The sequence below is a fragment of the Cibotium barometz genome, chromosome 25, assembly GCF_041138505.1.
Source record: "Cibotium barometz isolate CiBa-2024 chromosome 25, ASM4113850v1, whole genome shotgun sequence".
NCBI lineage: Eukaryota > Viridiplantae > Streptophyta > Polypodiopsida > Cyatheales > Cibotiaceae > Cibotium > Cibotium barometz.
The window spans coordinates 4,852,863-4,879,286 of NC_141070.1; the positions used below are offsets into that span (position 1 = coordinate 4,852,863).

The following is a 26,424-nucleotide window of genomic DNA, read 5'->3' on the forward strand; positions in this document are numbered from 1 at the left end:
GCCGTGTCTCCCTGTAAAGCTAACTGTCGGGAGGACTCCAGGGCGAGGCGTGCATATCTGTCTCGGGGGAGATCCCACAAGCCATGTATGTAGGAGACTGATCTCGTAAGAGCCTCAATCACCAGAGGGGCAGCCGCCAGCTCTGCTCGAATAATCTCATGAGGTACCACGGCCTTGGCTCTTATAATCCTAGCAATCATAGATACCAAAGGCCTCTCCATACCTCTCCACCCGCCTGCGCTATGATGGCCCACTGAAGGTCCCCATATCTGCACTCCATAAAGCATAGCTGATGTCACTAGAGTGTCAAAAAGCCAAAGTTTCGTTCGAGGTTCTTGAAACTGAACCTGCGAACACATCCTCTCCAAACCACCCAGGGCTGCATGTGCTCTAGTCAATCTAGTCTCTGCTGCTCTCCTCGAGAGAGAGAGAGAGAGAGAGAGAGAGAGAGAGAGAGAAATGAAATGAAATGAAATGTTATATTAACGTCTTCAAAAGGCCAAAGTGACCTATGAGACCAAAGTTACAACCATGTGACATCTGATATACTGTCTGGAAAAGAAAAAAGAACTGAAGGTAAGTATCTAGCCCTACAATACATCAGTAGGGAGCATCCGGAAGCAGCAACTAGGGAGAGTGGGAAGCTAATGCTACTAGTCAAAATGGGGTACGTGAGTACATGGATACACGAATACATGAATATGGGGGAGTACAAAAGTGACAGTGAGTACAACAGTATATGGCTAGAGTGGTAATCATCCTAGGAGCTCTAGCATGTGTCTCTGCCGGATGGCCTGGATATCTGCCATAGTGAGATGCCTGGTAGGACGAGCTCGATGCCTCGCAATGATGCTCTGAATCCTCCGGTGTAGGCACCGTCTCTGATGTGAGGATCCGCGAACCCTCGGGCGTTTGGATCTGCCCAACTGGATAGCTCTCTCAACTAGTCCCACGGGGTGCCTGCTACTGGGCTGTCGGCTGTGTGTCCTCCCGGGTAGTCCCTCTAAAGAAGTCAGTAATCTGTCTCTATGTGGAGTCCCTGCCAGTCGGGCGTCTGCTCCTAATAATGGACTCTCTGAGCCTGCGGATCTTCAGGAGATAAAAACCCAAGCATGACCTATGAGACCAAAAAGGTTACAACAATTGGTGGATTTGATACAATGTCTGTGTAAGAAAAGCTAAAACAACTAAACAACTAACTGAAATTGAAACAACAACTATGAGGAAAAGTAAGGTACTAGGAGCTTCTAATGGATAACATCTGGGAAGGAAAACTCCAACAACAAAGGTAAGCATCATATACATCACTATCCAAAGATGTCTCTCATCGGTCGATGGCGGATATCCTCAATGTCCTCCATGGTGAGTACTCTGATTGGACGTCTCCCATGCCGTGCTAGTATGGTCTTGATCGTCTGTTGTAGTCTCCGCCGGTGTCGAGATGGGCCTCTCATCTTGGGGCGCCTGGACCGCCCCAGCTCTATAGCCCGATCAATTAGTGTACCTTTGGTGCGGCTATACTCTGGGGCTAGCTGCAATGCCTGCTGGCCTGATTGCTCAATCTCTGGTCGAAAGAAGTCTGTAATCTACCTCTGTAGGTGTCTCTCCCTCTCTGATCCCCTCCCTCTCAAGAGACCCTCTCTATGTCTATGCACCCCCAGCAAGTATAATCCGAGGCATCTCTGATCCTGGTATCTCATGACTCTGGAAAGTGGTCCGAAACCCTCTCAGAACAGGCAGTAAAAATGGCCTCGTATCTCATAATATACTGGACAGTGACATATGTAATGTAACTCTGTCTCTAGCTCCATCTGGCACAACTGACAAATCCTGGCCTTCGCTGGTACTCCTCTGAATCTGCCAGTCTCAACCCCTAGCTGGTGTGAGGATGTGTGTATCTGACCAATAGCACACCGTACCCCATGAGAAAGATGAGTATCCATGTAGCTGGGTCTAATCACAAACCCATCCTCCGTGAGCTGGAGAAGATGATCTCTATAGAAAGCCATCTTCGTACCAAGCTCGTGTGTCGGCTGTATCCATGTCCTCCTAGTGTCCAGCTGAGTCAAGTCCTGCTTGATAAGTCTGGTAATCTCTGCCCGTGTGAGAGAGAGGGATGGTGCATCGAGGGAGTACTGAAATGGAGGTAGCCTTTCCATACTAAAGCCATGCAGTTGGAACCAAGCTGTCATCTGTGCATACCAACATGATCCGTCTCCCTGTGATGCCAACTGTCGTGAAGACTCCAGGGCTAAGCGAGCATATCTGTCTCTAGGGAGAGCCCAAGTGCTATGTATAAAGGAGACTGATCGAGTGAGTGCCTCTACTACCAATGGGGGGGCAGCCATCTCTGCACGGATAATATCATGTGGTACGGAGGCCTTGGCCCTAATCATCCGGGAAATCATAGAAACCAAGGGCCTCTCCATCCATCTCCATCCATCAGTGCTACCAGCTCGGCTGTGGTGATCCATTGAGGGTCCCCATATCTCCACTCCATAATACAGCATGGCTGAAGTGACCAAAGTGTCAAAGAGCCAGAGCTTTGTTCGAGGTTCTTGAAACTGAACGTGCGAACACATCCTCTCTAGTCTCCCCAATGCTGCATAAGCTCTGGTCAATCTGGTCTCTGCAACTCTCCTCAAGGAAAATAGTGGGCCACTAAAAACCACACCAAGGTAAGTATATGCATCTGTATACTCCACTGTCTCCTGACCATATGTAAAGGTGGGTGTTGACCTCCTAACCCACTGTGCTGTGGTGTTTGAAGTGGTGGGCATACACCATGGGGTATTCATAAGCCTCATTGCCATCAAGCTTCATCAACATCTTCAAGTGCACAAAGCATCTCAAAGTGTGCTAAGCACTAATAGTGTTGATTAACACTAATGAGGCTACTAATCCAATAAACGGGAGCCATTCCAAAGTGTTTCTAACACTAAGAGTGCTCTTAAACACTAATGGTGAATCTAATCACCAATGCAAGTGTCATTAGATGCTAGAAATATACTCTTAAGCACTAATAGTGTTGCTAAACACTAATGGTGATCTTAATCACCAAACAAAGTGTTCTTTGACACTAATGAAGCTAATCTCCATCAGAATTAGTGGTTGGGCACAAACCCTAAGTGCTAAACCATAAGCTTCATCAACTTAATCTCCTTTTTTTATGTTCTTCAGGGTGGTGACTAAGGCGGGGTACACCTTCTTGACTGCTTTTAGCAAAATAGCCACTGCACCATCTTCATCCATTCTCACATTCACTGATGCAAGCTGAGCCATAAGGCCTTCAAGTGAGAGATGAAGGCTCCAATGCTCTCTCCCTCTTTGAGTTCCAAGCTGAAAAATTCAATTTTAAGTGAGATCTTGGAATTCTTACCCACGAGCTCCATAGAGCTTGTCAATCTTATTCCATTTCTCCTTTGCAGTCGGAAGCTGGTCCACATGGTGAATGAGAGCCTCATCAAGATGAAGCATGATGATGGCTTGTGCCCTCTCATCATCTTCAATATCTTCAGCCTTAGTTCGATCAATAACCTTAGTGCCGGAGATGAATGGCCAAAAACCTTTGGACATCATCTTGTACTTGACATTGGGTATTGAAGGAGATTACTAGAGAGTAATGGGCTGATTTATGAAGAAGAAAACCAGAAAATTTATGACGTTTGGCTTAAGTAGAAAGAGAATGGCTTATGAGAGTGCAACAACCCTTAATCAAACCAAGGATGTTGCATAGTGTAAACACTATCACCTTGGTTTTACCAAGGTTAACAGACAATCCACTGTCCTGTGCAAACGTGTGCAATGCATCCAAATGACGCTGCATACCCTCCGCTCTACATAGTCCGAAACCTCATCCACATACATCCCAAATAAGGTGGGAGAAAGGGGGCAGCCTTGTTGCACCCCAATAGTGGAGTGAACCATCTCAGATATACCCTAAGTAGTACGTACCTGCCTCACAATTGTCCTGTATAAAGCCATGATTCCCCAAATTAGCTCCGTGGGCACTCCCATCTTCTGTAGTCTGCGCATCAGTCTTGCTTTCGGTACTGTGTGAAAAGCTTTGCGGAAATCCACAAAGCAACAATAAATCCTCCTGCCATATAATCTGCCCTCCTCAATAATAGCTGTGAGTATCAAGATATGGTCAAGAGTGGAGAAACCTCTCCTGAACCCTGCTTGCCTTGATGCACGTATGCCCTCTTTCTCTGCCCATCTACTCAACTCGTGCTCAAAGATAGATGTACATAATCTAGCCAATGCGTGACCAATCATGATGGTACGATAATTCCCAGGAAGCATGGGATCCCCTGACTTGAAGATAGGCACAATCGTGGACATATTCCAAGTCTCAGGAAAACCCTCACACATGGCTCGGTTAAACATCATAGCAATAAGCTCTGCAAGCATATCTCTGGCATGAATAAAGTGCTCTGCCACCAAACCATCATGATCATATGCTCTCCCAGTCCTCATCCTGTCAATAGCTTTCCTTACCATCTCAGCAGTAAAGAAAGCACATGTCTGGGCTTGGCTCCGATGGGTCTGGCAAGGGCGGCTGTCCTGGTGCTGTGTACAGGGATGCTGCATACTCACCCCAAATCTCTGTGGAGGTAATGGTTGGTGATGGTGAATGCTCATGGAATAGTCTCCATGCCTCGCCTGAGTCCTGACTCATAAATAACTGATACAAATCCCTCTCTAATTGAGCAAGATAAGCCCCCTTCTTCCGTCGCACTAGGCGCCGGAAGGTAATCCGTGTGACTGTCTGTGAGTGGTAACACCCATGAGCACCTCTCTCTGTAATCTGATCCTCATCTCTTTGCACTCCTTATCTTACCAGCTGTTCTGGGGCATGTTCCCAGATCGTCTCCGTGTAGGCTGACTATGGGGATATGCCTCTGATGCTGCAGCATGAAGCGTCTCTATCAATATCTGAGTGAGCTCATCTAATGACCGTCCCGGCTCCTCGGCACATAAGCGTCTGTATATCTCATCGGTGTAAACGGTGTCAGTCTCCCTCGTAAAGGTATAACGAGTGTGTGTGGAGACCTGTCCCAATGGAGCTGTGCTGAACTGAAATGTGAGAGTGAAGGACAAGATAGCATGATCCACTGCTACTCCAACCGGCCTAGTGCCTACCATAAAATCCTGAAAAGAGGGAATGAGACTTGGCTGAGCCATAACATAGTCCACTGTACTAGCATCATGCCGATGTGGAAAGCTAGTGAAACTGCCCGTTGTCGGGAATCTCTGTAGGCCATTCAGGATGGCGAATCCATGTGCAGTCCCCATGTCTATCAAATACCGCCCATACACAGTATGTTCCTGATCCTGTGAGAGTCTAGATAGGCCCATATCCCTAACATCAAGCTCCCTTAACATCTCTGAGGTATCGTAAAATACTGTCTGGTTATGGGCGGTCCTGGCATTGAAGTCCCCCAGGAGAATGATGTCACCATCCCTGGAGAACTCCCAAATGTCATCATCCAAAATAGAAAAGGGAGACTGCCCGCTAGGTGATGCATACACTGATGTACTAGGAGCAAAATAGCATATAGCAATGTAGAGATATCTGCCCGTCTCTGCTCTCAGTCTAACCCACATGTACCTAGCCTGCTCATCTCTGCGGACTATATGTATCAGTGGCTGCAGCTCCTCTCTAAACAATACTGCCACTCCTCCTGAGCCCCGTCCTCTATGCTTTGAACGAGTCTCCTGTCTACAAGCTGTCTCCCATCGGTATCCACTAACATGTGGCATGGACTGTCCAGGAGCCTGATGTGTCTCACAGTAGAAGATGATGTCCCTCCCAGTGAAACTATCCTCAAAAGCCCCTACATCAAGGCGTAGAGATCCATTACAATTCCAAGTAGTAACTTTGAGTGTAGTCCCATAGGTCTCGCGCCATCATGAAGAGCGCCTCTCCATAATCACCACTCTACCATCTCTATAGAAGGCCACTTTGAAACTTTCCCTTTCTCTCTGGCTGCCCTTATCTCGGGCATAACTTCTTTCATGTGGGCAAGTTGCGAGAGTGTGAGGTCATCTCCAAGAAATATTCCCGTCTTCTTGAGTGTAGGACGTCTCTTCAAGAAGTCCTTCTTCGCTTTCATGGAGGGGAAACGAATGATAAGTGCTCTCTCCTTAGAAGATTCGCCACTACCTTCTCTCTTCTTTCCCACTCTCCATGTCTTTGTGTGCGTGGCTTCAATGCCCATCATAGAGAAGAGCTCCTTGGTTTCCCCTTCCGCATCATCACGGTCTTTTAGACCGGACACTCGTACATGTAAGGCCCGGGTCTTCCTCCTTTGCTCCTCTTCAAGGGTCATGTTGATGATGGTGGGAGTGGGGATGGGTGGCGATTCTTTACCTTTCCCTTTCTTGGCGACCTCGATCCAGTTCTCTGCCTCGTCCATCTTCTTTTGTGTCTCTGTGATCACCTCCACCCATGAAGATGTCTTCTCTTTATGTTGCTCCTCCTCCTCTCGAATGATCCTCATTTGTTCCTTGATGGTATTCAGCTCTTCAATAAAGGAGGGCTGAAATTTTCCATCCTCAAGATTGCCTTGTGAAGTGGCTTTCCAACTCCTTTTTGAGGGCTGAGATTTCAGCCGCTTGACTTTTAGCATGCAATTAGGCCTCCACTAGTTCCTCCTTTAAGGCTGAAATCTCAGCCTCTTGCCTCTGGGGTGATACAAAGCTGTCCATGGAAACTCATTATGGAACACTAAGAACATAGAAACATGAGAGCAACATCAGCTGTGAGTAGATGGTATACCACTCTCCAAAATATCAAGCATGGGGCTAACGAGTATGGCCGAGAGGTCTCCCTCAGCTATGTCACGTGGAAAGGTAGCTCGATGGCGGTGGAGCATGTCTTGGATTTGGAGCTGATGAGGTGATCGTGGCCGACGGGGGGGTCGAGGGCGTCGGGCACGTTGGAGTGCAGAGGCTCGGTTCTAGGTAACTCCTCTCGGAGAGCAGCTCGTGGAGGGTCCACAAGATCCACTTTGTCTGTGTCCTCCACCTCCTGGGTCCAAAAGAAACTGGTGATGGTTGGCTGGCGAGGGAGGGAGCGGGGTGGCTAGGGCCGAGGCTCTCTCAAGAAGGTGTCCCTGTGTCTGTGGAGCTCAAGCAGGAAGAGGCCCAGGCAACACTGGTCCTGGAAGTCAATGATCCTGGTGAGTGGACCAAACCCCTCACGAAATAGACAGTGAAACCTCCCGCGGATCTCATAGTATACTGGGCAGTGGCATATGTAATGCTCCTCCGTCTCAACCTTTGTGTGGCATAGTCGGCAGATCCTCTCCTCTCTAGGTCTCCGTATGAGCTTCCCGACTCTAAAGATGCGCTCAGCTCTACCTGTCTCCACTCTAAGGCGGTGGGATGAAACCCGTATCTGGCCAATCGCAATCCGCATGGCATGGGACATATGAACACTCAAGTAGCCTGGCTGCTGGATGAATCCATCCTCAGTGAGTGTGAGGAAGTGATCTCTGTAGAAGTGCATCTTCGTGTGGAGCTCCGGAGGTGTGATCCATGTGCAATGTGTGTAGAGGTTGAGAAGATCTAACTCGGTTGGTATCCTCGTGAGACATCCGAAGAAAAGGGGAGTCCAGACTGTACTGAAGGGGGGGTAGGCGGTCCATGCAGAGCCCATATACTGAGAACCAAGTGGAAACTAGTGCATACCATACTCCAGAGTGCCCCTCAAGTGCTAGCTGTCTGGAGGACTCCAAGGCAAGCCTCAGGTACCTGTGGGGATCCATGTGACTGATGCGATGGAGGTATGTGATTGTCTGGAAGAGTGCATCCACTACCATCGGGGCTGCAGCAAACACTGCCTGGATAATCTGATGTGGGACTGATGGTTTGCTGCGGGTCATACGGGAGAACATCATGACCTGGGGCCTCTCAACTCGCTGCCAATCCTCATCGGATGAATCTGGCCCCAAAAGGCTGCTCCATACATCAAGGTTGGTGTGACGAGGGTGTCAAAAAGCCAGCCCTTCGTCCTGGGCTCCTAGAAATCTGCCTGGAAGCACTGCCACTCAAGTAAGCTCAAGGCTGCATATCCCCACGTCACTTTGGCATGTGCTGCAGGAACCATGGTAAAGCGTGGGCCACTGAAAGTGACACCAAGGTAGACATAGGATGAGACAATCTCCACAGGATCCCCTCTATATGTGAAGCTCAATGTGGATGTGAAGGGGCGAGAGGTATTGAAGACCATTACCTTGGTTTTACCAAGGTTAACAGAGAGGTCCCGCTGAGTGCAAAAGTCATGTAAGGCATCCAACTATCTCTGAAGCCCTTCGGCTGAGTCTGAGAGGAGGACGATGTCATCTGCATAAAGTAGTATGGGGATCAATATGCTTGCTAGTGTGGGACCAGCCCCGCCTAATCCATCAATGAATCTCGAAATCTCATCAATGTAGAGGCCAAAAAGAGTGGGTGATAGAGGGCAGCCCTGTTTCGCCCCAATAGGGCTGGAAATCTCCTGTGATGTACCTCCTGGGGCTCTCACTCGTCCGGTGACGGACTCATAGAGGGCAATGATGCTCCAAAATAGGTCAGATGGGACTCCGATATCCTGTAGACGATGTAGGAGGCGGGCTCGGGGTACAGTATCAAAAGCTTTGCAGAAATCCACAAAGCAGCAGTAAATCCTCTGATGTCGTGCTCTACCCTCCTCGATGATGGCACGGAGGGTGAAGATGTGGTCAAGGGTAGAGTAGCTCCTCCGAAAGCCAGCCTGTCCTGAGGCTCTGCATCCCTAGCTCTCTGCAAATGAACTGAGCTCCGCCTCTAGCACTGATCCATTGAGTTTGGCCAATGTGTGGCCAATCATGATCGTCCTGTAGTTATTAGGATCAAGTTGATCTGCGGCTTTGAGGATGGGGGTGATGGTGTTGGTGGACCAAGAGGGTGGAAATCCTTCACAAAGGGCTCTATTGAACATGTAGGCTAGTAGGGGCGCTAGGGTGTCATCGGCATGCGAGATGTACTCGGCAGTGAGTCCCTCATAATCCTGGGCTCGCCTTGCGTAGTCTACGAATGGCCTTGAGGACCATGCCCTTTGTAAAGAAGGTGGAGGTGGTGGGACGGGGATCTGGTGGTGGGTTAGGTGTGACTGATGGGGGATATGATAGAGGGAGTGTGCATAGGAGTGCCATGTGTCCGGGCAGGTGATAGGTGTGGGAGGGCGATGTTCTCAGAGTTTCCTCCATGCCGCTTTGCAGTTCGGTCCTAAGAAAAGTCGGTATTACTCATCCTCTTTCCGAGCATATAACTCCCGGGTGAGCCGTTGAGAAATCCGTCGCGCTTGGCGCTTCGTGATTTGCCCAATCCGTGCTTAAGACGGGAGCGTGTGGCCTGGCATTCGTCAATTGATGTGGCATTAGCTTGTATTCTTTCAATGAATTACATGTACCTTTATAGGTTACAAAGGTTCTCTTCTGACACCATTGCTTATGTCATAACACACACAAATATCTAGTTATTATTTGATACCCCTTTAAGAGGCAGTTCACACACACAAACACATATTCAAGCGTAGTAGCCTTTCACACACAAACATATTACCACACTTATATGAGTGGGTTCACACAGGTAAGACTTTGATTCCCAACAATCTGGTGTCGACTCTCTATCTCTATAGTTCTATCTCCTATGTATAAAGCAGGTTGCTTAAACTCACTAAAGAAAAGATCTTGCTACGCATTACACGATCATACCGGTTGCATACATACATTGTTCACTTGTTTAAAATTCTGGTTGAGCTTGTGTGACTAATTTATAAATTGTCCGGCCTTGTTTTAATGTGGTGTGTATCTATCAACACAAACCTTGGTAATAAAAACATTGTGAGTTGTAAATTGGGTTGTGTGAACACTCACCACCCATGAAACACATAAGACAGTGCATAAGTCCCGAACAAGTCATGTGCATACGCGTCTACATGGTGCCTAGGCGTCCCCAGCCCCACTGACATTTCACAAGCATCAATACCAGGTGGTGTCCACGTAGGAAGATACTTTCACACACAAGAATATAGTGTTCAGATATTCATCATATATGCATATGCACTTGTTGACTTGGAAAATTAGATACCGCTTGGCCATCACAGTACACTGCGAGTACTAGCGAGTATCCGTGTATAGGCACCACATAATCCATACGGGCATCATCCATAGATTATCTAACACTCAAAAAGAGTCACCACTCTCAATGAGTCATCATATAAGGTCATGGGCACCACCCAAGAGATCCATACACATATCCAAGTTTTCTTGTCATGTTCTTGGACTCCTCATGGACATCATCAATGAGATCCATACACATACCTATAGACATCCACATGTCATTAGTCAGAGGGTTAGTAACATCCCCTCCGCTTCTAATTAGTTGCCCACAACCAAGAGAGATCCAAGTCAAGCCACTCTTGATTGGATTGTGGCCCACCATTTCTTGATCTAGTCACCACTAGTGACTCTGTGATCAAGGAGTCCGAATCTTGATTTGGTTTCCATGCACAATGAACCACAATCAAGCCATAACTTGGTTTAAACTATAGCCAATGGTCTATGGTTGAGAGCAATCTCTTGGCCTAGCCTGCAATCAGTGGACTTGGGCTAAAAGCCTCAATGTCCACCACTCTCATATGGCAACCAGCCATAATGGACCATAACTAAAGCTACCAGCTATAGGTTCATGATGACCACATGCCATAAGGTCCACAAAATGTCCCTGACTCTTTTCATAAGTTTTTGATGTCCACCTGCCATTTACTAATTTATGGCTGTTGGCCATGAAGTCCACATGGTCGTCTGCCATGTTTTGACCTCATGTTACATATCCAGCTCGTGACACAACCATGGTAAGCTGTCCAAAGCTTACTCTACCAAGTCCACTGCATGGTAGATTCTCCAAAACTTTTTGAAGAATTCACATGATTTACATGACAACTCTTGTATATCCAATCTCCTTCTTGGAGATGAAGTACATAGCATGCTTATCATGGGATCTTTACATGGCTGTCCGCCATCCCAGGTTTCCCGCTTCCCTACACTCCAGGAGTACACTAGCACTTCTTCTAGTTTATGGATGCACCATGGCCTTGTAGCCTTCCATGTGTACCATTTTGTACAGTTGTTCATTTTTTGTATGTACCAGAATGTACATTCATCCAAACATGCATGTTACTTAGAGTATGGTGTCTACATAACCTCCAAACATGCATGTTACTTAAGAGTATGGTGTCTACACAACCTTACAACGTGTTTTACGCCAAAAATAGTGCCAAATTGAGCATTCAATCAGCCCCAAACATCAAATGTTTCATGGTTGCAACAAAGTAATTACTATATGATGAAACATGAATCGCATGTCACCGAACATGTCTAATATCATACCACAAAAAACTTATTGACAAAAGAATGGTATAATTACCAACTTCTCAGACGACAATTCATCTAGTATTTTGCACCCATGAAGCAATCCTTGTAAGTATGCAAATAGTTAATCTATGTTTGTCCAAACGACCCACATTAACTTTTGCTCATGTTATCATTGCTTGAGTATGATGCTCCACGATCCAAGATCTTGGTCGTAAAGTAAGCTCTCATGGTCCAGATACCCTTGTATATGAATACGGACTTTACCAATTATGGGTGTTTCATCAACCCCTTAAAGATAGCATTTGCAATCATATACATTCAAAATTGTTATATTAAGACTAGTGGCGGTAGCCATTTGTACAAAAATGAAATTATCAGTGGAGGCATTATCAAACAAGAATAAGGAAGGTTGATTCTTGAATTGCCCCGAAGCTTTACATATCACTCTGCAACTACTAGGCGGTTGCCCTGTATTACCTATATGGGCACCACATTTACATTTGGCTTGTCCACATTTGCATTAGCATTCTTGGAATTCTTGGGGCATTTGGCATACATATGCTCTTTACTACCACATTTAAAGCACTTCCCATCACACACACATGCGGACAGCCCATAGTTGTTGTGGTTAGCCCCCAGCTTTGTAGCCGAACCATCCTCTTTCATCCTTGCCATCAATGGATACACGTTTAGGTGGCTGTACACCCTTTTTCTGGTCAAAACCAGCCCTCTCTTTGCCCTTAAATGGGCCTGAAAATGACTTACTAACAACCCATTTCATGTGTAGATTCTTTGCTACCAAAGTAGAGTTCATCAACTGCTGTATGGTTTGATTGGAATATACCTCTAATTCCTGCTGAAGGATGGGATGGAGTCCAGATTCGAATTTCCTCTTCTCCTCGTCATCTGAAAATTGCATAAGCGGGGAACTTTGAGGAGTGCTTTTCAATATTTTGCAATACATGAGGAGACAGATTCTCCCTCATCTTGGGATAGCCAGTCCCACTCTTTGCATACATTCATAGCAAAATTTGGTCGCAATAATTGAGCATAAATTTGAATTTTAAATTCAGCCCAAGTGGGTGTAGCACTTCCATCCATTAACTTTGGAAGCTACTAGACACTTGTTGTATCTTTCAGATGCATGCCTCTGAGAAGTCTTCATTGCAAAAAGCAATCTCAAATTGTCTAATGAATGCAAGAGCCTTAGTAGTGTCAAGCTGACCATTGTAGTTTGTGTCTTGATTTGAACTCCTTGTAGTTTGTGGCATGTGCCCTATAATGTCTCACCCGATACCTCAAAGTTTCCAACTGTGAGTGTATGCCTTCCTGAGAGGCTGGCATATGTTCATGAGTGTTCTCCACACTTTGTGAAGAGTGGCTGGTCATGTTGCTCTAATCAAGTTACTGATCAGTATTCCGAGCCCCAAACCATTTCCCAACAAGAGGGGAAATCCATGCTCTGATACCAATGTAACAAGGAGGCATGTATCCTGAATTACTTAACGGTAAAACATGATTAAAATCACAGAACATAACATAATCACAACCACAAAATAAACTGCACAGTGCACCAAACTAGGGGCCGAAGATGGGCTGACCCCTCCCCTTTAGGTATTTGTATTACCAAAATTAGTGCTCCTTGCACAAGATTGCGGGTGCATGACCTCATAGATGGGCAGGCCTGCCATGCGCAGTCTGTATGGGCTTTCAGGCGCACTACAGGAGAACATGACTCCTCCAGAAAAGCATAGACGTGGATGCTAATTAGGGCATAACAAAATTAAAAGCTATTTAATGCCTAAAAGAGGGCTATAGCTGGGCACATGCTTTTCTTTTTGGGGCAAAAATTAGCTTCCTTTGGAACTCGCCCATCTCTGCACTTCATGTGTGAAGGAGCATCTTGGGCATGGAATCTGCAGGAAAAGCACATTTTTGCACAAAGTTCTGGGTTGCCATTTTTTTGCCTTCATAAACCCACATGCACACTTTTTCTCTCTGCTGCGATTTGAATTTCAGAACTGCGCTACTACTCTCTAGGCCTTTGGCAAATCTTTTCCATGGCGGAACACCATGCTGGAGCAGCTATGGGTGTAGACACATGTGATGGACAGCCTATCCAGCCTTTTGCACCTGAGGTTGTGGGTGAAGTTTCCTCGAAGCCCATGGCGTATGCAGTACTGGGAGGACTCAGGAGATATGCCAATGGGAACTCAAGTACATATATGTTCGGCATCACGGGTACCATCTCAATGGGAGGACTCAGGAGATATGCCAATGGGAACTCAAGTACATATACGTTCGGCATCACGGGTACCACCTCAATACATATTACATGGGACAGCCAGTTCATGTGGTGGTATTTGGTAATGATCCTAATCTTTTTCCTGTTTTCTCTTCATATGCTCAACCATATCAGCAACATATGGGCTTTATGCAACCTCCTTTGGCTCTCGGACTGCCATCATCTACTACTACTCATCCCCCTGAATCTCCTTAAAATCTTGTGAATTCTTTGGACTTTACTGTTCTTGACTTGCAGAAATAGTTGCAGGAGTTATGCCCAAGTTGCAGATAGTAATCTCCCCACCCGAATCCCTTCTCAGGAGAGCGGAAAGAGTGTGAGGAGCTGGTTTGGGAAGTGGAATGCTTTTTTCACTTGGTATTCGAGACTTTGCTTCGTATTCTCGAAGCTATTGCTTAGTGGTGATCGCTTCGTATCTTTGAAGGAGCTGCAACTGCTTGGCATTGTCTATGGCCAAAGCCAAGAACCTTTCTCCTGGGAACAAGAAAGACACAGATATTTTGGCATCTACATTCGTGCATATCCTTGGGGAAACAATTAGCTGCTAGGGACCAAACCCTACGTGCTTAGGTGATTGTGTGGAAGATTGTGTCAACTTAAAGGGGTGAAGCTCTCATGGAGGATTGACCTCATGTTATCTCAGGGCTTACTCCTAATGAGCCTAGTTTTCATCATGTTCAGGGTCAGGCCTTGGCCCCAAAAAAAGGTCAGCACATAGCTGCTGTGGATGTAACTATGTTTTGATTTGCACTAAAGGTGAGACATAAGTAATTTATAACCTGAAACTATCATGTGTCTGGTGATTTTCTGGTAAGCTCTTATTTGTGAATCTGTTGCAGGTAAGAGTAATGGTGAGAAAAGAAGATAACTGCTACAAAGTGAGCATAGTGGTCTCCTCAATGCAGGGAGGGGAGACTCTGCATATGCGTTGGGTACGCCGTTTTTACCGAGTTTGTTCTTTTAACTCTTATCTGTTGCATGACCTAAGGTCATTCCCAAGCGGCATTTCCTCCTAGACATGCTACAGTCAGCATGCTCAGAACATAAACTAAGACACATGATGTAGCTATTGTTACTCAAAAAAAGTAATGAAGCTTTGCGAAGTGTGGCTTTTCTAAATATTTGTATTTACGGTTTTGTGTATAAAGATACATACAGAGAGAAATGTGTGCACGTGTCCATATTTTTATATCAATTTATACTTTGAAGTTTACTTACATGGAGTAGGAAACCTATCTTTGAGAGCATTTATTAATGTTCTGAGTACTAATGTGTGGAAGGGTTTTAGATTAATGGATGAAGTAAGCATTGAATCCCTTAGATGACAAGGCGATAACTAAAAGAGAACATGAGAAAGCAATGTTGGCGCAAATCTAAAGAGAAGCAACTCCCCATGCTTTACCTACAGCACCTTTTGTAGATTGTGGAGTGGTTTCCCTCATCAGTGGTCCAGGTTTCATCCTTTGTGTGCTACTCTCTTGTGAATGCTGCTGTCTCAGGAGCACAAAGTTTGTAAAATTTGTATTACATGCGCGCGCGCGCGCGAGTGTGTGGGAACGATCTGCCACCGACTGTCCATCGCCGACCGAGAGAGAACAATCTGCCGCCGTCGTCACTGTACAGCACCGCCTTCGTTTCTGTGCAGGGCTGTCTTGGGTGACTTCCTCCTGTTCCACTTTGCGCACTTGTGCTTTGCCCTTATTCGGTCTGCCAGAAGCACGGGCTGCCACGTGGAATCTCAGATGGACTGAGGGCTCCGACCAAGTCTAATTGGCCTGCGCAGGGCTGACGCTGAGCAGCAACACTCCACCGACCTCCTGTGTGTGTGCGCGCGCGCGTGGGAGTGCAGGTAATTGTGTGTGTGCTTCTGCAATCATGGCAGCTGTTTATGAAAGAAAAAGGAATCAAGAAATCAAGAAAAGACATTTTGAAGTCAACTGTTCAGGGGTGCTCCATAACAATGAAGATGCTCAGTTCGTTTATGATGTGCTGCATGATGAGTTCAAACATATTAAGAGAACCTGGGATAAGCTTGTACCTGCTCTCAAAAGCTCAAGCTGCCTTGTGTGGTCTCGCCAATCATAAAATACTCACAAAATGCAATCACAGTTCTTCCCAGGTAGAATAACCATGGCAAGTGATGTTGCACAATGGATTCAGTCTTTACTAGGTGGCAATTATGTGGAGGGAGTGTATTATGTAGACAGAGGATTTTATGAAGTGCTGCTCACTGAAAATCAATATAACTTGCAGATGTTGGAAAAATCGCCACTGTACTTTGGAAATCAAATGGTGCATATCTTACCGTGGATGCCCACTAAGGCGAGAGGATTTGCTCGGGCTTGCTGCTTGTCTTGGAACAGTCACATGCCCACCTCGTCCTTCGGGTAATAGGAACAGGTTTTGTCTACTTTGGGAAATGATTCAACCCAGGCCTTCGTCCATTGCAGTGGAAGTAGATGAGGTTCATCTGGGCGAAGCATACTATGAGTTGAAATGGGGTGTATTTGTTTGTGCATGTTACACGTGTGGTAAATTTGGTCATATGGCCACTCAATCTCCCATAGTGTTGCATCCTCCACCACATGCTATAGTCCCACAGTCGACACCAAATGTCAATGTGAATGTTGAGGCACCTCCTACCACTGCAGGTGGGGAAACCGATAAGGCAAAAAAGCAGCCTCATCTGCAAATCCAAATGTATCATATTCACAAGTTGTGCAAAAAGGCAAAAAAAAGGGAAAAGAAAAGTCGGCAAATGATGGTTGGCAAACACCTAAAAGACCAACACAGGTGTAGCCAGCCTGAGTGGCTCAGGTCGTCTACTCACTATGGACTCTCTCTCAGATGACAGTATGTCGAGCCAGGGAGTCTACTCACAGGAACTGCTCAAATACCTACAAAGTGCTAGTGCATAGTGGGAACAAGCCTGTGATGAAAAGAGAAATGCAAGGTGCTCATGTGCAAGTGCTCAGTGAACATGAGAGAATATAAGTGCACAAGTAGTACAACAACAGTGAACTGCAACAACCATGAATAGTAGGAAGAAATGAGAATAGCCAAGCCAAGACAATCCACTATATATCCCAAAGAGTACAAGAGTGGCCACTGTCTCCGCACACGAGCATCTAGACCAGTAGCCGAAGGGAAACCAAGGGATGTGTAGGGAGTGCACCACGACTACTGTAAGAGAAAACAGTGCAGCTACAGAGGAAGACCAAGGGCTGAGTGCTCCTAGATGAGATACAAAACTGATGATGAGGATGTGATATATAGATTCTCCCACCAGGAACGCGTGTAGTAGCCCTTGGTAGAGGTCAACCAAAATAGCCTATGGTAGGTGCATAGCCGACTCCAGTAGTCCATGGGTAGATGGGCTAAGCCAGCTTGCCATCAATGGCCGACTAACTATCGCCATCAATGGCCGACGACCTGCCAAGTCCAAGTCGGCATCTGCCAGCTCGCCATCAATGGCTGGCTACCTGCCAAGTCCAAGTTGGCATCTACCACCTGTCCCATGTCCCATGGCCGGCTATCCACCAAGTCCACATCACTCCAAGTCACCTCTCCTTTTGCCATGTCACCTGGTGCTGTTCCCACGATAAGGGTGCTGGCTACAGGTCGACCGCCACTAGAGAACTCACCGTCCACGAGAGAACTCACTGTCCACGGTGAGGGCAATGAGAAAAAAACATGCTGATAATGAAAGACAAAAGAAACTGAAGTAATTGAAACGCTGGTATATACAATGGGAAAAAGTGGTGGATGATGAGAAGTCAAGGGGGAGTAGTAGTGGTGGGAGTGGAGTGATTACTGGCGGAGGATGGTGTAGGTGCAGTAGAGGTAGAAGGTGCTGAAGGAGGTTGGTGTAGAGGCTGAAGTAGAGCACCCAAGCTGGCTTTCCATTGGCTAAGTTGATCGGCTTCAGCTCTTTCCTGGGTAACAGTGGCTTCGGCGACTTGAAGTTGCGCTTCCAAAGTAGTGATGTGAGAGCGAAGCTTAGAGATGGTAGCTTCGCTAGCAGCGGCGTCGTGCTGTTTAGTGGTCATGGAAGCAATCTGCGAGCGGGGATCGGAGATGATAGTGTCACGGGAGTCGATGTTGAAAAGACTGAGGCGAAGATTTTCACGAAGGTCATGGAGGGCTTGAACGGTTTCATTGTAGGCTTGGGTGAGCCTAAGAAAACCCTGATCCAGGTTGGTAATAGCTGCATTGAATTCGGTAGATGCCGTCTCAGCTCTTGGAAATCTGCGGTTTGGATCAGAAGACCTAGGTGGGCCTATCAAGACTGTGGACCGAGGGCGAGGGCGGGGTGTTGGCGAAGAGGGATGAGGAGACCAAGGTGGAGAGGTTGCAATAGATACTAGGGCAGCGGGTGGTGCAGTTATTGAGGCGGATGGGATAGGAGCCGTAGCATAGGAGAGGTTAGGAGCAGAGGTAGGAGGGGGCAAAGGTGCGGACCTCCTCCCGATGAGATGAAAAGGATGCTTGTATAGGGGGGGTTGGGCGAGCCGTTGAGGGGTGTCCTGAACCACCTTGGGGCGCTTGTGAAACTCGCGGTGCCGGGGGCACTAGGGCTTTTGACACACTTGTTGATACCATCAATGCATATTAAAACATTTAAACATGGCCACAACCTTAACACATATCCATCATCACTTTGCATTAAACATAAAAGTTGGACAAAACATCCACAAATGCTGAAAATGGATGACACCACATAGCGGCTGGAATGGGCCGACCCCCCCCTTGGAGTATTGTATTACCCAAGGAGAAAATATCATGTACAAGCTTTGAGGGCCTTACTCTCCCCATGGGAGATGCCAGATTATCCATATACAAATGCCATAACACAGCCTGACACGAGGCAACAAAACCGGAACACAGGCTGTAGAAATGCCAAGCCAACAATATAAACCATATACCTCCGTGTGGGTACTAATTCTTATTTGCTGTACTAATTCTTTCTAATTGCTGCTTCCCTTAGTGCTAGGCTTCATTATGGCAGAGTCTGCCCTGCGTTTCCGGAGGTTTGACAGAAACTTAGTACGAAAGGCTTTGTGTGAATATATGCTCTTATGTGTGTGTGTGGAGTGCGTGTGTGAGAGCATATCTTGATACAGAGTTCTACACCTACTATTGGGCACTGATGACGTTAGTGGGGATGTTGTAGTATCTAGTCCATACTATGCATAATGGAGTTGATAGTTATATAGTTTTGTGGGTTGACTACCATGAGTATATAACATGCACGTTCCTAAAAGGTGAATTTGGGCATGTTCCTGGATTCATCTAGGTATATACTAATTCTTACCCAAAAACCACGGGTCTTCATGCAATAGAGTTGGTACAGGAAGCACAACTCTCCATTCAGCCGGTACAAGTACAATGGCTGGGACAGCAAGTACAAGGGTTGGTACAATAGGTACAGTGGTTGGTACATCAAATATAATGGTTGGCACAGTAGGTACAGCAAGTACAAGGGCTCGTAGAGCTAGTATAGTGGCTAGTACAGTTGGTACAATGGCTGGTACAGCAAGTACAGCAAGTACAAGGGTTGGTACAACAAGTACAATGGCTAGAAATCATGATAAATGATTAAATATCCTTGCCTTCAGTATTTCTTCGCGATGGAAGCCTCCAAAACAATCCCCAACACCGGTATACTTCATGGGAAGCCTTCAGGAGAGAGAAAGAAAGAAAGAAAGATTTTATTAACGTCTTCCAAAAGACCGAACTCGGCCTATGAGACAAATCGGTGTACTTGTATGGGGTATCCTTTGTCATCCCAACAAAATGAAAAAGTACTGAACTAAAAAGCTGAATCTGGGTGTGCAATAAGTACAATGAGTGGTGAAGGGGATGGAGCTCTACTACTAGGAGAATGCAAAGCTATATGCATGGAGTATACAATCATGATATGCAACCTAGCTAGCTCCATCCTGTACCATACTGGGGGGATAAAATGGTATACATCAATGAAGGGGGTGTCCACAGCTCCCTGAAGAACATGCCTGGGTGTGCTCTGAAGCGAGCCAGTCGCTCCGCACCCTCTCTGTGAAATTGAGCTCTGATCTCTGTCATCTCTCTCTGGTATAGGCGTGGTGTCCGAAAGCCAGGTGTCCTCTGTCTCCTGCGGGCTCTGAGTGTCTCTGCTCTCTGGAGAGTAATTCCCTGCCGTGTAGGGGCTGGGAGTGGGATGGATCTCTGAAAAAATGTAGTAATCTGTGTCTGTCGTCCCCCCTCTGGAGCTATCTGAGCTTGTAATGATGTCTCTCTGTGGCGCTGTATGTCTAGAATGAATCTCCCCAGTGTGCGCTGGTCTGCTGCCTCAAAGATCTGGCGTAGGGAATGTGGATCTCTGAATAAAATGGGATATCTCTCTCTGATGGCTGTATATGCTCTACATCTGCATACATAATGCTCCTCACTCTCCACCTCCTCTCTGCACAATCTGCATACCCTCTCCTCTCGGGGGATCCGTGCTGTTCTGCGAGTCTCAATCTCCAATCGGTGTGATGAAACTCTAAGCTGACCAATAGCCACTCGGGAGCGGTGTGGTAAAAAGCCCTCCATGTATCTAGGTCTCTCTTTTTTTTTTTTCCCGGAAAAAAGATCCTTCTATTAGTTAATGAGAAAACGCCATAAGGCTACAAAGCTCACCTCGCAAGGAGGGATAAAAACACAGTGAACTCTTGAGCTCCACCCCCGTGGCTGGCTGCTCTCTGGGGGGGGCTACCTAATAGTACATGTGGGAGGTGAGAAAAGCCAAACTGGAGGCCTGTAGTGCCAAGTGACATCCTCGCCCCTCGCGGTGAGGAAAGGGCCAGGCTGCCAAGTGCGGAGGAAAGCCTTGCGGCGCCCTCTCATGCGGTCCGAGTCGCCCTGGAGTTTCCCCCAGTGTCCTCTCAAGGTGTGAATGATGTCCACCCAGAGGGCCTGTATGACCTCCGCCGGTGGAGTCGCCTGGCGGTCAATGGCCTCCCTGCATCGGGCTCTCCAAATGTGCCAAGCCGTCATGCTGCTGATCAACTCCCATCTGTGCCCGACCCCCTCCTGAGGGGCTGCCGAAGAGAAATCTGGCGTCGGAACCACCACCATCACCCTGTCAGAGACCTGGATGGTCGCACTGCCAGGGACGTCCTCATATCCAAGGGCCGGGCCGCTGTCCGTGGCCCAAGCCACCGCACCCCACGTCACCAGCATCTCACCTGGTGAGCCTGCAAAAACCATCCTGAGAGCGCGCTGCCAGACCTGCTGTGCCTGTGGGCAATCCCATAAGCAGTGCCGCTGCGACTCCTGTGCATGGCCGCACCGAGGGCAGGACCCTGGGTGACTGCCGAAAGCTAGCCAAGCCCCCACAGCCAGTCCTCTATGCGCTGTGAGCCAGAGAAACAGCGTCACCTTCCGGGGCCGGAAGCTGGCCCAAAGGCGCTGCCAGAAGTCCCTAAGAAAGGCAGGGGAGAGCCCCTGTCGCCGCCAATGCTCGGCCGCCGCCGGGGTGCTCGCTATCCTGTGTCTCTGAATCCGCCGCCCCAGCCTCGCTGTGTACTGAAAAAAGGGAATGCCTGGGCTGGTAGAGGCCAAGTAGGGATCTCGCCAAAACCACTCACCTGGATCCCACTGACGGCGAATAAGAGGCCTGCTGTCCCAAGCCCATAATCTCCAAGAACAGTCCTCCCCTATCGAGGCCGGTGAGGGGTCTACATGCCACTGTCTCTGATGAAAGCCGACCGCCCGCACCCTCTGAAGAATACATCCCTGGAACCCATCCAAATCTAGTCGTGTCCTCTGAAGCTGGCCACCCTCTCCCACCTCGAAAGTGAGTGGGGCGACTCTCTCCGCTGTGCCGCAGACCGCTAGAAGGATCTCATGCCGAGTAAAGACACCCATCCACTGTGGAGGTGGAGGGTCCTGTACTGGGGTCCGCCACTCCCGGGGGATGGCCGCCTCAATGTCCTATCTCATCAACTCTCTGCCCCTCATCCCAGTGAGTCTCCTCTCCTGAGCCTCTAGAGGCAGCTGCTGAAAACCTATCCAGTCGTCTAGGGACTGGGCTGGGCCAGAGCTCAACGGGCCCCACGACACGTGAGAGCGCGATCCAACCATATGGCCACTAAGGAGACGAATCAAGGGGTTCCAGATCAAAGGCTGCCTCAGGCGCTCCTCATCGGTGCCCGGGGGAGTCTGGAAGAGTGACGGCCTCAGATGCGACCAGGCCCTCAGAAGGCTAGCTGCAAAACGCTCCTCGAAGCCAAGGCCCACTCCTCTGGATTGCTGCTCTGTAAAGATCCACCTGATGCTGGGGGTCCAGGGGCTGCTAAGAGAAGGGGTGCGGCTGAGCATCCTGGAAACAAGAAACTCCTTCCACGGCTCAGCGCCTGGCAGGAGGCCACGAACTACCAGCTTGCCAAGCAATGCTCGGCTTTGGCAAATAGGATCAACAATGCCCAGGCCGCCTCTCTCCCTTGGCTGAGTGATCACCGCCCATGCCACCTTGGCCCTGGCGGGCCGCCCGTCGCCACCGGACCAAAGAAAGTTCCTGATGAGCCTCTGCACCTGGCCAATGCACGCCCGAGAGAAGGCCCAGCAAGAAGTGATGTACCACATAGTAGCAAGCAGAACCTGGTTGGCCACAACTACTCGGCCAGCCAGAGATAAACGAGCGGTACTCCAATACAGAAGCTTCTTCCGAATGCTCAGAAGAAGGGGGGCTGTCTGCTGCTCCGGAGATATGTCAATGCCCACATAGCATCCCAAATAACGCAGTGTAGTGCCGGGGGGCAGCCACTGAAAACCGTCAACTGGCCTCCAAGTCGGGGGGGGCATAGAGCTGACCCACAACCCACACGACTTGTGCCAGTTGATCAAAGCGCCCGAAGCTCTGCAAAACCTGTCCATGGCTAAGGTGAAGCGACGGAGGTTCTCCTCACCCCCCTGAAGATAGACAGCAGTGTCATCCGCAAACTCCGAGTCTAGGAGCTCCTCTGAGGTGCGGATGGGAAGCTGGAGGCCCTGCAAACCTGTATCCTGTGCCGTCAAAAAAGTGCTCATGGCCTCCGCCACAAAAAGAAAAAGAAAGGGCGCCAAGGGGCACCCCTGCCGCACCGAGCGCGAGAGCTGGAACCTCTCTCCGCGCACGCCCTGTATCAGCACCTGGCTATGAGCCGATGTGTAGAGTGCAGAGACCCCACGGATCCACTGAGGGGGGAAGCCCATCCTCTCCATAGTGCCTTCCAAGAAGGCCCAGTCCACCCGATCATATGCCTTCTCGAAGTCGAGAAGGAGCACTGCCAGATCCTCCTGTCGAAATCTAGCCAGAGCCGTAGCCTCCCAGAAAGAGAAAATGTTATCGAGAATGCTCCTATCCTGGATGAAGCCTGTCTGCGTGGAGTGGATGATGTCCGGAAGGTGAGGCTGAAGCCGCCTGCTGATCGCCTTAGCTAGGACCTTGTAGGCCGTGCCTAGCAAGGTGATCGGTCGCCACTGTCTAATCTCTAGTCTGTCTCCTCCCTCTTTGGGGATCAAGTGGATCAACCCCTTTGCCATGCTGTCCGGCATGACTCCTGACTCCATAATCTCCTGGAATGCCACTCTGAAGCCCCTATGTAAGAGGCCCCAGTACCTCTGGAAGAAAGCCACCGAAAGACCGTCCTCTCCAGGGCATTTGCCCCGAGGTAATGCGTGAAGAGCCTCCTCCAGTTCCGTATCCGAGAAGGGGGAGAGAAGGGAGTGCTGCAAATGGGCCGGCACAACCGGTCTCGTGAAGCTCCAGACTGCCTCCCGAGCCTCTCTCACCCTGTCATCTGCTGGCTCAGCAGAGAGAAGATCCCTGTAAAAATCTGTGGCTATAGCCCGAACCCTGGGGGGATCCACCACAACCTGGCCATCAGCCTGCCGAAGACGCCTGAGACCCTCTCGTCTGAAGTGAGGCCCTGTCGCCTCAAAGAAATCTCGAGTCACTCTGTCTCCAGCCTGTGTCCAAAAAGACGCCCGAGCATGGAATCGGAACTCCACCCTCCTCTCCTCGATGGATCTGATCTCAGTGCGAGCTGACTCCATCTGCTCTGAGATCCAAGGGCTCGTAGGATCCCTCTCCTGGAGTCTCTGGAGGGACACTAGACTCCTCCGTAGGCTCCTCTCCTGCTCTCTGAAGGCCTCCAGCCGGTCCAAGGCAGCCTGTCTGAGCATCTGGCTGATCTCCTGCAAGCCACTGGCAAGATCGCTGGCTACCGATCCTCTCCTGAACTGCAGCTCCTGCCAGACCTGCTCAACTCTGATCGCAATCTCGGGCTCGTCTATGAGACAATCTGGAATCCGGACGCTCTGGCCCTTCTCTCCTCTCGTGGGGTCCTCGATCTGGAGAAGCACTGGAAAGTGGTCTGAAAACGAGGAGCCTGCAAGTATGCCCACTGTGCCACCTCTATCACAGGCCCACTCATCAATGTAAAACCTGTCGATGCGGGAAGGGTTAACTCGTGTGGCCCGTCTATCCGAGTGCGAGAAAGATAGACTCCCCTGCAACCTGCCAAACTCCGGGAGAGTCCACGGATCCTGGCCTCTCACCTGTAGCACTAGTTCCTCCCAGGCAGCGAGCTCCGGCCCATGAATGGTCTCCTGGCTGCCCCCCATCCTGTCCTCTGCATCCTCTAGCATGTTGCAATCCCCTCCGAGGCACCAGTGGTCTGCCAAGGGGAGGGACTGCCTAATGGTGCTCCAGAACTCGGCTCTCCCGGTCGCCCCATTAGGGGCGTAGAAGTTGAGGAAGCCAATGCGGTCTTCCCCAACCCGAAGGATGATCCATTGCGCACGACCCTGGACCAGAATGCCAGAGTCCACAACCTCGGATAGAAGCTGCTCGCTGACTGAGATGCATACTCCACCCTGGTTCCCCTGGGAGCCATATGCCGGTGACCAAAAAGTGTGACTCCTGCCTGGCAAGATCTTCCCGCAGGTGCGGGTACGCCCGGCAGAAAGGTGGTGCTCCTGGATGAAAAGGATATCTATGGGTCCTCCAACGAGAGCCCTCTGGATCTCCTGACGAAGTCTGCCCCGACCAATGTAGCAGCGATGTCCACCGAGACCCTGGATGTTCCATGAGAGGATCCTCATGGATGAGCTATGGCAAGTGAAGCAGCCTCCACTGGCTCACCCCTCTCAGCCGGCCCGGATGATCTGCCCTCCACTCTGTGAGTCTTGGGCGCCGGCTTGGAGGGAGAATAATCACTGTCTGTCCGGGTGCGGAGTCTCTCCAAAAAGAGGGTGACCTGTCTCTGTGTCCAGCCCCACTCCGCCTTCGCCCTGTCCAGGGCATAGGCGTGAGACCAATCCTCTGCATATATGTATCTAAAGGTAGGCTGCACCCTCGGGGCTGCATGGAGGAGAATCAGAAGCACCGCCTCAACTGAGGTGTGGACCGGATCCGCCCGCCAGTCTCCTATACCAAACAAGCTCATGCGGGCTGAGTGTAATCGGGTCTGCAATAGGTCCGTGAGCCCCAAGTCACTGAAGTGGTGGGAAAACTCCAAGATCCGATCACGCAAAACTTCCTCTACAGAGTTGCAATCCCAAGCTGTGTCTGGGGCAACACTGAGAGGAAAGGAGAAAGCCACCATGCTGCTCACCACAGAGGGAGAACGAGAGGGATGGCACACCACGCAAACTCGCAAGGGCGCGACCAGTGTCTCGAAAGGGCCAGCATCCAGCTGGAGGCACCTGAAAAAACCGTAATCCACTGGTAGCCCCATCACTCGCGGGGGCCCCCCAGGGGAGGCAGGAGAGAACTCTGTGGCGGGCGTATCTAGGTCTCTCTATAAATCCATCATCAGTGATACTCATGAAGTGATCTCTGTGGTGGAAGAGGCTGTGTAGGCGATATCCATGTCTCTCGTGTATAGAGCTGCCATAGATCCTGTCTCAATACTCTGTTCCTCTCACTATGAGAGAGACAGATATGTGGTGCATCCCTGTCATACTGGAATGGTGGTAGATGATCCATGTCTAGGCCATGCTGTGAGAACCAATGTGTGACCTGTGCATACCATGATTCTCTGTCTCCTGCCTCAGCCAGCTGTCTAGATGCCTCAAAAGCTCTGTATGACAATCTGTCCTGTGGCATCTCTCTGAATCTGTCTAGCAAGCATATAGTCTGGAATATGGCCTCTACCATCATAGGGGGCGCAGCAAACTCTGCTGGGATAATGTCATGAGGTACTGACTGTTTGCTGCGTATTATGCGTGCCATCATGAGGGCCTGTGGTCTCTCTATCTGTGTCCACCAATGGGTAGCAAGGCCTGGCACCCATACCGTTGCTCCATACATCAATGCCGGTGTGACTAATGTGTCAAATAGCCACCCCTTCGTCCGAGGCTCCTGAAAATGCGCCTGGTGGCACTGTCTCTCTAGCGTAGCCAATGCTGCATATCCCCGTGTCAATCTAGCTCTGGCTGCTGAACCCATGGTGAAGCGGGTGGCTGCTGCAGAGAGGGTAACCCCTAGGTACACGTATGATGTCACCGCCTCCACCTGGCGTCCTGCGAGAGTGAATGTCAGCTGACTCTTGCCCTGTCTCGATGAAGACCATAACCTTGGTTTTCCCAAGGTTCACAGTAAGACCCCTTTGTGTGCAGAAATCATCGAGTGCATGTAGATGTTGTTGTAGACCACCTGGAGACTCAGACACTAATACAATATCATCAGCATAAAGCATAATA

At 49.1% G+C, this 26,424-nt stretch overlaps 1 protein-coding gene across 9 annotated transcripts in view; it reads left to right on the plus strand.

Moving 5' to 3' along the window:
* The window catches only part of LOC147624169 (isoamylase 2, chloroplastic-like), a 221,221-nt gene that overhangs the window by 68,644 nt on the left and 126,153 nt on the right, over positions 1 to 26,424 (plus strand). For all 9 annotated transcript variants that reach the window (XR_015269057.1, XR_015269058.1, XR_015269056.1 and 6 more), the window contains exon 3: positions 14,550 to 14,642. Coding sequence is in view for 6 of the 9 variants with exons in the window: in XM_086819095.1 (XP_086675221.1) it covers positions 14,550 to 14,642 (93 nt within the window). In the remaining 3 variants the exon portion in view is untranslated. The remainder of the gene's footprint in view (positions 1 to 14,549; positions 14,643 to 26,424) is intronic.